The sequence below is a fragment of the Rattus norvegicus genome, chromosome 18 (genome assembly GCF_036323735.1).
Source record: "Rattus norvegicus strain BN/NHsdMcwi chromosome 18, GRCr8, whole genome shotgun sequence".
Classification (NCBI taxonomy): Eukaryota; Metazoa; Chordata; class Mammalia; order Rodentia; family Muridae; genus Rattus; species Rattus norvegicus.
This window is the reverse complement of record NC_086036.1, coordinates 42,252,504-42,265,170: the sequence shown is the minus strand read 5'-3', so window position 1 is coordinate 42,265,170 and position 12,667 is coordinate 42,252,504. Positions and strand designations below refer to the sequence as shown.

General features: G+C 43.6%; 1 protein-coding gene and 1 long non-coding RNA gene across 7 annotated transcripts in view; one reads left to right on the top strand and one right to left on the bottom strand.

Annotated features, from left to right (window-relative positions):
* Nucleotides 1-12,667, bottom strand: part of LOC134482944 (uncharacterized) — a 74,357-nt gene that overhangs the window by 23,073 nt on the left and 38,617 nt on the right. The gene's annotated exons all lie outside the window — the stretch shown is intronic.
* Sema6a (semaphorin 6A) overlaps nucleotides 1-12,667 on the top strand; it is a 121,314-nt gene that overhangs the window by 93,370 nt on the left and 15,277 nt on the right. For 4 of the 6 annotated variants that reach the window (NM_001108430.2, XM_039096967.2, XM_003751782.6 and 1 more), the window contains 1 exon segment: nucleotides 2,921-3,085. In NM_001108430.2, the coding sequence (NP_001101900.2) occupies nucleotides 2,921-3,085 (165 nt within the window). 6 annotated transcript variants of the gene reach the window in all.

Here is a 12,667-nt window from a genome sequence, read left to right as displayed (position 1 = left end):
TTGTCCATTTTCATGACATCCTTTTGGTTACAAATTCTCATAGACAATGTGTTCATATCAAACAGCCTGTGAAATCACATTGCGAAAATGAATCTCCATGATTCCTAGATGTCATGTTTAAGGATGGAGAGTCAATAGATGCTTGCCCACCTGTTCTGCTGTACTCTCACCTCTCACCTGGTGGCTTGACACTTTTTGAGGCTCATGTATTTGCTATCTATTTATGTCATGGCCAGCCCGTGCCATCCATCCTGAAGCACACGTTTAAAAGATTACAAAGTTTTTTTCCTTTTCTGTTGAGTAAATCAGATGCATAGTTTCTCTAGATTTACATACAGAAAATCAAGATATGACGAGTATTAGACTAACACTTCAGAGATAGGAAGAAGGCTGATTTCTCACATTTGTGTAAAACATTTTCCTACCTAACTACCATCTGGTCCACATTAATTTCCTCTTGTAGCCACAGCGTTCCATCACCAATGAGTTTTCCATGTATCTGTAGCATATGGTCCAGGAAATCTTTCTACAGAAAACGTGTCCCTTAGGCATATATTTCCCCTAGATTACCATATTAAGAAATGTTCTCACTAAACCATACTTACGGCATTACCATAAAATTGCCCCTTGAACACAGTTAAATTGAAAGTGCTCACGATGCCCATCCATTCAGGTAGAAGAAATTCCTGCTACTTGAAGGGAAGTGTAGCCCTCCCCTCCACACCTCCCTACCCACCTACAAAGCTATTTCTAATTATTTTCCTATGTTGGGTGCTGAATTGTAGTTTGGGGTGGCCAACTTTTTTTTTAAAATGTAGTCTTGAGTTCGGGCATAGAAGTAAACATCTCTTAGACATCAACAGAAGCAGGAAGGAAATTCTTCTATTTCTCAGGCTGATTTTCTCACCCCAGTTCTTTTATCAGTATTAGGTGGGATGCAGAACTCCGAAATGTAGCGTCTAGAATCAAACATTCCGTGAGGCTTAAATGAGCATATTTTTGGCAGTGGGCTGTTGAGTAGAGTATTTTCAACAAAACAGATGTTGGAAGCTGTGTGGGAACCACCCAGGTTCTACACAGAGAGCGACTTCTTAAATGTTACTGAAGCTTTGTTGTGGCATTCAGGAGTAGTGTTTCCAAAGAAGTCAGTATCACTTACAGGAACCTCTTCTATTGACTTGCTTTTCTCCCTGACACCCTGACAGCAAAAGTTTAGGATATAATGCTATTAATTAAACAAACAAACAAACAAACCAAAAAACTGGACTGGAGAGATGGTTCAGCAGTTCTTAACCACATGACTACCCTCCCAGAGGTCCTGAGTTCAATTCCCAGCAACTACACAGTGGCTCACAACCATCTACAATGGGATCTGATGCCCTCTTATTGTGTATCTAATGACAGCTACAGTGTACTCACATACCCAAAATAAATAATTCTTTAACTGCAAACAAATACCCCCCAAACCAAAACAAAAACATTGTTTCTTAATTTTTTAATATGAAAGTCTCCTGGAATGCCAACATCTAATGGAAATGAAAACTACAAAGAAGAGAGAAAGAGAGGGTGCATTTATCAGTAGGGCCTGTCTTTCTGGTGGCCAGCATTTTATCTATTATGTACAAGGCGATTGATCATATTCTGAGCCTAGAACCCTTAGAATTACTCTGAGCCTGTTCTCCTCTGTGCCAATGACACTGACTACACACACACAGAAGCTATCTCACTTTCTTTCCTAGACTCACCTAGAACTTATTTGGCTGGCCCCAGCTCAGAGCAGTTCTCCCTGCGACTCCCATGTGCTAGGATTGCAGGCACTAGCAGAGACACCCAGTGCTCTCTTTTCTGAAGTTCTTAAGATGCCGCTTTAGGCACGATGGCTTAAGAGTCCACTGGAAAGTGACAGAAAAGCTGTATTTTATTCCTACAAGAGAGGACTGCTAATCAGGCTCCCTTAAATCAGTTGCAAAAGCCAAGATGAAAGGATCCAATACAATGTGCATTTAATCTTGTGGAATGATGGGGAGCAAGCATCTGAATGTGTTCCTAGGATGCCTAGCTTATGAGCCACAGCTCCCTGACTCACCAGTCTTCTGGCCCTGCCCTATGCTGGACCACATCTGAGATCAGAACCTACCTGTTTCTAGTTTAATTATCTTAGTCTGGGAGGCCACAAAAACAATGTCTCATAAATCTGAGTCACAAAACACTGAATCCAACCTTAAACACAGAAGGTGCATCCCTAAAGACAGGTAGCAGAGGAGGCTTTCATGCTAGAGGTAGGAACAGACCCCCTAGGAGAAGGAGCATCCATCTCTTGGAATGGAGAATGCCCATGATGTTAGCTGAGACTGAGCACTAGACACCCTGTGGGGCTTTGATGGGAAGGACTCAGTTGTTTGTGGTGGGAGAGAGACCATCTTCGATACCCTACCCAGTCACAAACCATGCTCCTGGAGTGTCTCTCATGCCGTGGGAAGTGTTCTAGGGAAAGACACTAGTGTTTCCTGAACATCCCGCATTGTGAAATCTCAACTCTTCTGCCACTTTATCTTCAAAGGCTGTCAGGGCTCACTGTCCTTAAGGTGTGGCAAAGGACAGGGTAAGTGATTTCCCAGGCTCACCCCACTCGAGACAGTTTCTGACCCTTCATCCTCTGACTACAAGTTTAAAGGATCTTATGCTGAGCACGGTATAGGTCTCTCTCTCTCTCTCTCTCTCTCTCTCTCTCTCTCTCTCTCACACACACACACACACACACACACACACACACACACACACAAACAGTACAAACCTCCACCAGCAAGTCCTATCATTGCCAAGGCTTGCCCTTGGTCTCTAGGTCATCATGGGTATCCTCTGAGCAAAGGGAATTCAGTCTTTGGTGTTGTTTCCCTAACTGTATTTGTGATGAAAACAGGGCGTGCCAGTTCCCTCTATCCCAGCACCACTACATCAGACTCAGCGTCCCGAGACGGGCATGAGTCTCAGGGAGGCATGCTGGACTGGAATGATCTGCTCAAGGCACCTGGCAACACAGACCCTTTGGGGGCAGTGTCCTCTCATAACCACCAGGACAAGAAGGGTAAGGCCTTGGAAGTACCTCTTCCTCTGGGGGGGAGGGGGGAGAGGGGAGGAGGAAAGGGGAGGACTGTGTATCTGCTTCCAGCTGAATCCTAGCAGCGTTAGGAACTTGCTGTGCACCATCATTGAAAGCATCTCAGAAAAGACTGCAACCCAGCTCTTGAGGCAGGCTTGATCCCCCCATTCCCACACAGAACAAATAGCATGTCCCCAGGGCTTCCTCTCTCAGGCTGCTTCAGAGCCAAGGCTAGCTCCTCCAGTCCCCTTCCCACTCCCCTGAACTCTACTAGTCGGATGCTGTTTAGATCCTTTCCCCACTGTAATGGAATGGAATGCTGTGCAGGGTTTTGGCAAGTAAAAGCGATCTAAGTAAAAGCCTGCTAGTCAGTGACTTGAGGCCAGCGCTGGCCCCTGTTTCGTGGTGCTGAATCTGAATAGGCCTGTGCTCCACAGACTACTGTAGTCACACTTAGAGGACCAGAGTCGAAACAAAAATATGTTATTTCATTAAGGAGAATTGCTATGCATTTGCAACGGAAAGGAAGCTTCGCTAAATGAAAGGGGCTCTACTGTGAACTGTCCTAAATTCTCCTTTGCTTTCTGTGCTGGCCTCCAGACAGGAAATGTCATGTCTTTTTCTAGCTCTTTGCTGCTTCTGGTAACACATCCTACTTCAGCCGCAGCTGCGAGCAGAGAGGCCTTTACTTATCCCAAAAACAGTCTTGTAAATCAGTGCCTCAAAGGCCCTTATGTTGCTGGCCATCTCCCCCAATTCAGAATTGTTTGCTTCTATATGTTTTCGAGAGCTCTGTCCAAGCTAGGCTTGGAGTTTTGAGGGTCAGGCATCCACAGGGACCCTTGGAAGACAATCTGTATCAAGCCCTCACTTGGAGAGTTTTTTGTTTGTTTGGTTGGTTTTTTGTTTGTTTGTTTTGCTTTGTTTTTAGTCTTGGATGAACTCTTTTTCTACACAGACTCCCATGCCGTATTTTTTTAAGCTGCTTTTGTCCTGTAAGCACGATGTACTCTCTTGCCCTACTTCCTGATCCTAAGTGGTAAAGATGGCCCCTTTACCCTGTTCTCCTGTGTGTCCCCTTTGCTAACTTCCTTATTCTTCTATAGACTTCTGTTTCTTTGTGTGTCCTGTTTCAAATCTATTTAAAGAAGAACAAAGCTGGTTTTGTCTCATTGGCCCCTTTAAGTTAGAGGAATATCTGTCCTTACCAGCCTAAGAAAGTATTCAGTAAAGGGGAAACTGCCCAGCAGGCTGCAGGCCTCAGCATGTGACATTGTTTGTGTGTGGCTTCAGAACTTAGATTCCTCATCCCTGACTGTATCCCTTTGGTTTCTGCCTGTTATAATTTTCTGAGGGAAGAAGTCTTTCTGGTCAAGCATGGGTTGCAGTCATTTTCTCTGCTCTTCACTGAGAGTGGCAGCATGGATCTCACCATTCATCAACTCCCCTAAGGAACGGAGGCTCTCACGGAGTCCAATTAGCACTTTGACAGATTGTTTTAAAATCCGGCCTTGTTCACTTTCCTGAGTCGTCTTATGAGCGCTGACGAAGCTGGAAGCAGCCTGCATAGTGTCAGACAATGGTGGCAGAGGTGACTGCATGGGTGTTTAACATGGTTGCTGTTCTTGTGCTATGATCAGCCTCCTTGCCTTGCCCCATCAAATATGAGTTTGATTTTTTTCTGACAACTTGCGGTATATCCCTGATGGAGCAATGCCAATGAGTTGTTATGCTGAAATTGAAAATGATAGAGCTTAATGTTCCCTGTGCCGTGATTTTTTTTTCATGATTTTTGATTTCTCTCTTCTGAATTACCTTTCTGTTCGCTGTTCATGATTTGTTTCTGACTTCTGTTTTGTTTTGCCCAGCACTGTGTGGTATGACTTGGTGATGACGTTACTCTGTTGGGAAAATCCTTGTTCCTTTTCTGACTCACTATGATGTCCCTCGACCCGATCCAACCTGTGCTCTCCTGGCTTCTTTCCATCTCCTGATGTTGGTGGCTTAATGACGTCGCATCCTTGCATTCCACATCTGCTGGGATGCTGGACTTGTCTGGGTTTCCCAAGGGCCTCTTCGAGTGCTCTTTCCACTGGGCCAACTGTCTCATGGGAATGTGACACATGTGTGCTCCGGCTTTCGGAGCCAAAGATACTCTGGAATTGTTTCTAGGGTGCTTCATGTTTCTCCACTAAGCAGAAACTGTGTCCTCGAACAAGTTTCTATGGAGGAGTCACGTGCCCAACGCCCTTTCATTTGAGCCATTAAATAAGTGTTAGTGAGCAGCATGTCCCCAGTGCCTTGGCTCTGCATGGTGACTGGCTGACCCTGGGCTGGGCACAGTCTTTGTTTACTCCATGCTCCAAAACGCATCTGCACTTCCAGAGTATGTTTGCTCGTTTTCTTTCTGTTTCTTGTCATGTCTTTGGTCTTAGTTTAACCCTGTGCATTCCCCCACCTCTGTCACAGTACCGTCTTCACCTTGCAGTCTAACCCCCTTCTGCTACCATTGCTCTTAGCCTCCCCTTTCAGTATAGCAGACCCAAGCCCTCTGCCCCCCAACCCCCAACCTCGGACTATCCAAGGCTCTTTCCTTCTGTACTGTAAGTAGTGTTTACGATGTCGTGCAGACACACCACCACACTAACAAAGCCAGAGAGGAGACCTGCCAGGCGCAAAGGAGCATTATCCTAGAAAATGAAGTTGTTTTCTCTCTTAGTAGATGGCCTTGCTCTTTATTACCCTGCTGGCCTTGTCTAATGTCCCTTGCTAAGCTTACTTTCTTTAAAAAAGAAATGCCGGATATCTTCCAAGCCCTGGATTCATTAGATAAAACACACACACACACACACACACACACACACACACACACACACATGTACATGCATACACAAAGCCAACCGCTGCGTTTTATCTATGCGTCCCTGGATATCTGGAACCTTTTATTCATCTACTTGATAAATTAGATGCAGCTCGACTACTTCTTTCTTGGTTTTTTACCACATCTAAAATTGTATATTATGTATTCATCCAATAACCATTGAGGTGGCACTGGGTAGTTACAAAGGGGCTCTAATTACATAATAATAAAAGGGAAAACTCAGTTTATTTTTAGGCCTGGCTTACCCTCCACCACATCTCCCCACAGCAAAAGAAATAAGAGCTTTCTTTTTTAAAATAGACAAACTCGGGGAGCAAATGGCTGCTCTTGAACCTTTCTACTCTTACTGAAAAGAGGAGTGGTGGGGGCTGGAGAAATAGCTCAGCAGTTAAGAGCACTGACTGTTCTTCAGAGGTCCTGAGTTCAATTCCCAGCAACCACATGGTGGCTCACAAACCCTTTTCAATGAGATCTGATGCCCTCTTCTGGTGTGTCTGAAGAGAGCAACAGTATACATTAAATGAATAAATGTAAATGAATGAATGAATGAATGAATAAACAAATAAATAAATAAATGGGTAGATCTTTAAATAAAGTAGTATAAAACCAGATTCCTCCAAGAGGGCTAGAAGTTACAGCAGGGAGTTGGGCAGGCGCAAAGCTGCCACTCCTTTGGAGTTGTACTAATGTGAACCGTCAACCCTAAGCCTGCTATTGGGATATATACATGAACTCTGAGCAAGAGAATAATCTCCCTCTTCAGATTTTCTTGCATAGCACTCTCACGAGTCCTCTGAAAGCAGACGAAATGGTAACTAGAAAAGTAGACCTTTTTCATTTGGTGAGAAATGACAGAATTGTTGGATACTTATCCATTTTAGGAAATTGATAGAATGAGATGTTATCATCTGGCCATACTTAGTCAAAAAGACATGGTCGTTATAGGCAAGGGAAAGAAGTAGCATTTAAATTAAAATAGAATGAACAGTAACTGTAGACAGTATTTTAATCAGCGTGTAATTATGTTTGGGAAATAACTTTCTGGTAAGACTTAGGGAGTCTACTGGGGATGCCCATATTTTCATGACCATCTTGGATATAACTATATGAAATATAATTTGTCAATAATCCTCTTTATTGCCCATTGCTTATTCTCTTAATGTACTATGGCTAATGACAGTATTGCCTCCAAGAGGGATGTGTAGCACCTTACGTGGGATGGAGATGCTTTAGGTGACCCACAGACATTATGGCTTTCATGAAGAACAAGGGGTATGGAGGAAATCTGCCTCTCCCCGCACATGCCTCTCCATTATGTTAGGAGATAGTCTCCATTGGTGCTGTGTCAGCAACAGCTCCCTCCCTAAACTCGATGCTGACCCTGTGTCACCAAGAGCAAACATCAGGCTTCAGAATGGAGTCTTGTCTTGCAGCCAGACCCAAGTATAGTGAACATTGTTTTGCTCTCGGTTAAATTTAAAGTTAACTTTCTGTCCATGAAAAGTTAGTATTATGTATGAGAACATAAATTCTCCATGTCTAATACATTAAGTAAATTCAAGTTAATGTATTAAAGCAAATATTAACTAAGGAATAATGCTGAAAGCCAGAGTGATATTGAGTAAATCAGGTGGTGAGAGTTGGCGGTGGTGCTGGAACTGTAGAAATAGTTCATAACTTACTAACCTTTGGGTCATGCTGGCCTAGAGCAACCAACAAAGCCCAGGAAGGAAGAAACCGCTACCAAGAACACTGTCCTTGATGCTCAGAGGAGATCTGATCTGATGGCAAACACTGGCCATCTTGGCCCTATAAGGCCAAGCGATCCGGATTCAGTGCTGAAACTGTCAGCCCTGAGTTCTGCCCATTTCTGTCTCAGCAACCAGTCTTTGGAATTAGGAGCGAGAATTTTAGTCAAGTATGAATTTAAAGACAAATAGATCTAGTAAGCCTCTGCAGGCTTATATATCCATCACAGGTTTGTTGGGTGGTTTGGGGGGTTCTGTGATTTTTTTTTCTCTTCATCAGTAGTGAGCGCCCTAGAATCTGATGCATGCAGCTAGCTTTGTAACCACACTAAGGCCTGAGGAAAGGTTTAGCTCCAACACCTCTGCTTCTGTGGCTGTCACCTCCTCTCCCATGTCCTGAAAAAACCCGTGCTGACCATTTGTCCCTTCCTTCCACTTACTCTGAGTTCCAGACCTTCAGAATCAGGTCCTCTGTACTGACAGACTGAGGAATTTAAACACTGAACCACAGAGCCCAGGTCCAATTATTCTTGGCATTTTAATAGTTGCTAATGCTTAAAACCTAGCTGATTTGACTATTTTAAAGCATGCTAGTTTTCCCAAGAAGAAAAAAAAAAAGTAATTTCTTGGCTTTAATCAAACTATCTCCACGTGGTTCAATTTACAGAAAATGTTGTTCTTCATGATACTATGTGAAGAAAAACAGATCTCTTGCTTTCTTGATGTAGGCCAGATGTTTTGTGCTCTTTCTTCAGTAACATACTATAGCAAAAATGTTTTCTGAAGTTTCAGGAAAAATTCATCACTGATTCTGTAGTGCGATTTTAGATACTATTGAGGAGCTAATCAAGTTAGACAGAAGCACCCACTTGCTGTCCATGGCATATCCAGCCACAAGGCACATGATACCAAAGGAGAAATGAAAGTAACAAAGGTCTATGTGGTCCGCATGGCCTCTGTGAGTCAGGTCAAGACATACACAGGAACAGATACAGGTCCTGGCTGCTAACAGCACGGGTGCGGCACTCTTGGATGGATGGATGGATGGATGGATGGATGGATGGATGGATGGATGGATGGATGGATGGATGGATGCTGCATCCCAGCTCATCCTACCAGACCTTTCCTTCAGTGCCGATATCATAGCTGTAACAGTTCACCAAATACAGGGAAAAATGAGTGTGTTGGATGCAGGACTTCTATGTAAAATTTTGTAAGCACTGACTTACTGAATAGCTGGTGCTTTCTCTGAAAAGTTTTAAAACAAACCACTCTGATTACATAGCTTTTAAGTTGCATCGCAGTTGTCTTTAGATCTGACTGTGGAGTAAGACTGGTCTCCAGGAAGCGCCTAGGGAAAAGGCTGCTGACCGTGTCCACAGTGCTGAGAGGAGCAAAGGGCCCTCACCTCCACTGTGCAATCTGAACTTCAAAATAACACCAAAATAGGCATGGTCAGAGGCAAGGCAGCTGAGAGAGAAGGACTGGCCTCTCTAAGAGAGGGAGGACTACCTTAAGCAGAGTTCCTTTATTTCCGTTTGGGGGAAGAGGATGGATGAAAGGTGTCCTGGACTGTTCATAGGAAAGCTGGTACAGTTGGTAAGGAAAATAGAACTCTTAAAGTGCTAGTCTACATTATGCTAGGCCTACCCCATAAAGATTTAATATCATTTTTATAACTTTGTCAAACTGTTCTAACCTCCAAAACGTTCAAGTCTGTATAAAAAAAAAATTCCTATTCTGTGGACTGGAGAAACGGCACAGTGGGTAAAATCCTACACACATGAGTTCAGTTTCTAGAATCTTCATGATAGAAAGAGAGAACTAACAATCACAAGTTATCCTTTGATCTAAGCATGCACACTATAGTGACAACACGTACACACTCGTTCACACATACACAACTATTTCTCTTTTTCTTAGTTCATTCAACAAGCATCCAGGTACACATGTAAGTCTTGTGCTGGATATTGGGAAAGATAAAGAATTTGATAGGAACCTGAAGAAGTAGCTTACAGTTAGTAGATGAGATACATGGCTAGCTTCTGGTGGACCAAGGAAAGTCCATGCAAGAGAAGTCTCTCTCTCTCTCTCTCTCTCTCTCTCTCTCTCTCTCTCACACACACACACACACACACACACACACACACACACACACACACACACACACAGAGTAAACAGTTTTTAAATGATTGTGGGAGAGTTAGAGTCATAGAACCACATGATTGGAAGCAGAAAAGGAGGGTTAGTTGGTAAAATACAACAAACAGATGAACTTAAACTTCAGATAAACTTAAATTCGACTTTTCAAATATTTAGATAAAGCTGAATGCTTTCCAGTATAAGTGTATACCAAATATTGCATGAGGTGTATATTTTTTTCCTTAAAACACTACTGTTTGTCTAAGCTTCAGGTTAGCCAAGTGTCAAGTATTTTTTGCTACCTGAACCCTATTGATTTATCCTAGATACCTCACGGGATGTACTTTCTCCAAAGCATTATTCTGTATCTGAAGTTGAGCAGTGGTGGTGTCCCGGTTTGCTTTGTGTTGCTGTGATAAACCCCAGGAGCAGAAGAGTTTGGGGAGGGAAGAGCTTACTTGGCTCACACTTCTCAGCAACAGTCCAATGTTTAGGGAAGTCAAGGCAGGAGCTCAAGCAGGAACAGAGGGAGGAACCATAAGAGAATGCTGCTTACTGGGTTTCCATTCTTCTATAGGCCAGAATCACCCACCATAGGATGGCATTGCTCACAAACTAATCCAATTCCTCAGCTGAGCTTTCTTCTTCCCAAGTAACTCTAGCTTATATCATGTTCCCAAAAAGCTAAGTAGCATGTTTTCATGGAGCAGTGCTGGAGACTGACTCAGTTCTGGGAGCCCGTCTCAGAGCTGGCCTCTAGACTACACTTGGAATTGAGAATAAACCATACCAGAAGAACTCAAGTTAAAAATTCCTTCCGTAGCTGGGCAGTGGTGGCACACACCTTTGATTCCAGTAAGAGTTCCAGGTCAGCCTTGTCTATAGAGCAAGTTCCAGGACAGCCAGGGCTACAAAGAGAAACCTTGTCTTGAAATGCACACACACACGCACACGCACACACCCACCCACACACACACACACTTCTATAATAGTTTGATCACATTTTATTTCAGAAAATAATCACTAAAATTTGCATATTGGTCTGAAACACAGTATTGGTATTTAGAGCCACTAAAAACAGGCTCCAAACAACACTGTTACCTCAAGAAAGCTCATAAATAGAATTGTTCCCAAGCAAGACCGTTAATAACACTTGGTTGTTTTCAAGTTTATTTGATATAAAAGTTTTTACCAACTGTCAAATGATCCAGATCCAGATATGTGTTAAGTGTCATTCTCATTGCTTGCTTGTGGGCACTAGAACTGAGAAAGCACTGGAAAATTATAGTTCAATAGTGGTGTGACAAGAACGTTAGTGTCAAAGAAAGACCAAAAAGCTTTCTTGGGGTTATGGGCACACTTATGTGTTTGTACCTGTGAACAAACATATACAGAGAGAGAGAGAGAGAGAGAGAGAGAGAGAGAGAGAGAGAGAGAGATACACAGACACACACAGAGACATAAAGGATGGTATTCTGAGGAATGATACCCAAGGTTGTCCTCTGGTCTGCACAAACACACACACATGCACACGTGCACACAAATAGTCTTCTGTTTCTTTGTTCATTTAACAAACATCCAGGTGGAAATGTTAAGTCTTCCGCTGAATGTTAAAGAAGATACAGATTTTGATAAGAACCTGCAGTAGCCGTTTACTGGACGGGATACACAGCTAGCTTCTGGTGGGATGGAGGGAAGTTCATGCGAGAGAAGGGCAGACAGAGCACCAAGGGAGTAAACGCAGGCTGTGACTGGTTCTAAGTGGGGTTGATTAGGAAAAGGCCTGGAAAGGCATTGAACCAAAAGTTGGATGTCAGGAGTTGGGGGGAGCGGGGAGAGCCAGAGTTGTGGAGACACACTGCAAGAAGAACAAATCGAGTGGACAAGCCACAAAACTGTTCAAGCCCAGGGTGAGTCATTAAGAGGCAGATCATTTGTGATGACTGACTCGATCAAGGCTATGAAGGGCTGGCATGGAACTGAGCTCACAATGGAAGCACAGTACCCTTAATGAGGTGCTTAGGTGTTTTAGCTTTTCGGGTGGGGGCTGGAGGGAACAAAAGACAACCAAAGATAGAGACCAGGGGAAAGAAAAGACAAAGCGGGATTAACAGACCTAGGCCGGTGGTTTGTTCACATGCAGTTATGGATTACATAGATTCTATGAATTTGGGCAAGGGAATCTTGTATCAGTTTTGGTTCTAACATGTGTCACTGCTTACTGTGACATTTTCCCGGTGGATGCTCCTTGCATCCAAACCAAATACTTGATTCCAGGTAAAGAGCTGGCAAACTGAACTCCAAAGTTGGGCTCCTCTGTCCTATCACTTAAGCACTGGACTATGGGATGTGGAACATGGTGTAGAACTTAAAGTCACGGAGTCTGAGACAAGAGTGCTTGGGATGTTATTTGGGTCACCTCCGGGAAATAGAATTGGCTTGTGCTCTCTGACCTTTGGGAAGGACCTAGGAAAACAGCAGCATGCACAGTTCGTGCATGGGCCTTGCGGAGGAGGCCATGGGAACTTCCTGTGCGTGTCTCAGGGAGGAGCTCAGGCAGAGATGCCCGTGCAGACACTACACTTGTTCCTTCGGTTTTGCAGGCAAAGATGTAGATCCGATCTAATTAAATTTCTATCCTCTTGACAGCCAGCTGAATTCATCTAAGGTCTTGATGAGATTATTGTGGAAAGGGTAGAAAGGAAAAAAGCTAAATGTCAGCCAGGCAAAAGCTATTTCTTCTCCCTGCCTGCCTGCATCGGATATCGGAATTTTCTAGAGATAACCACCTCGCGC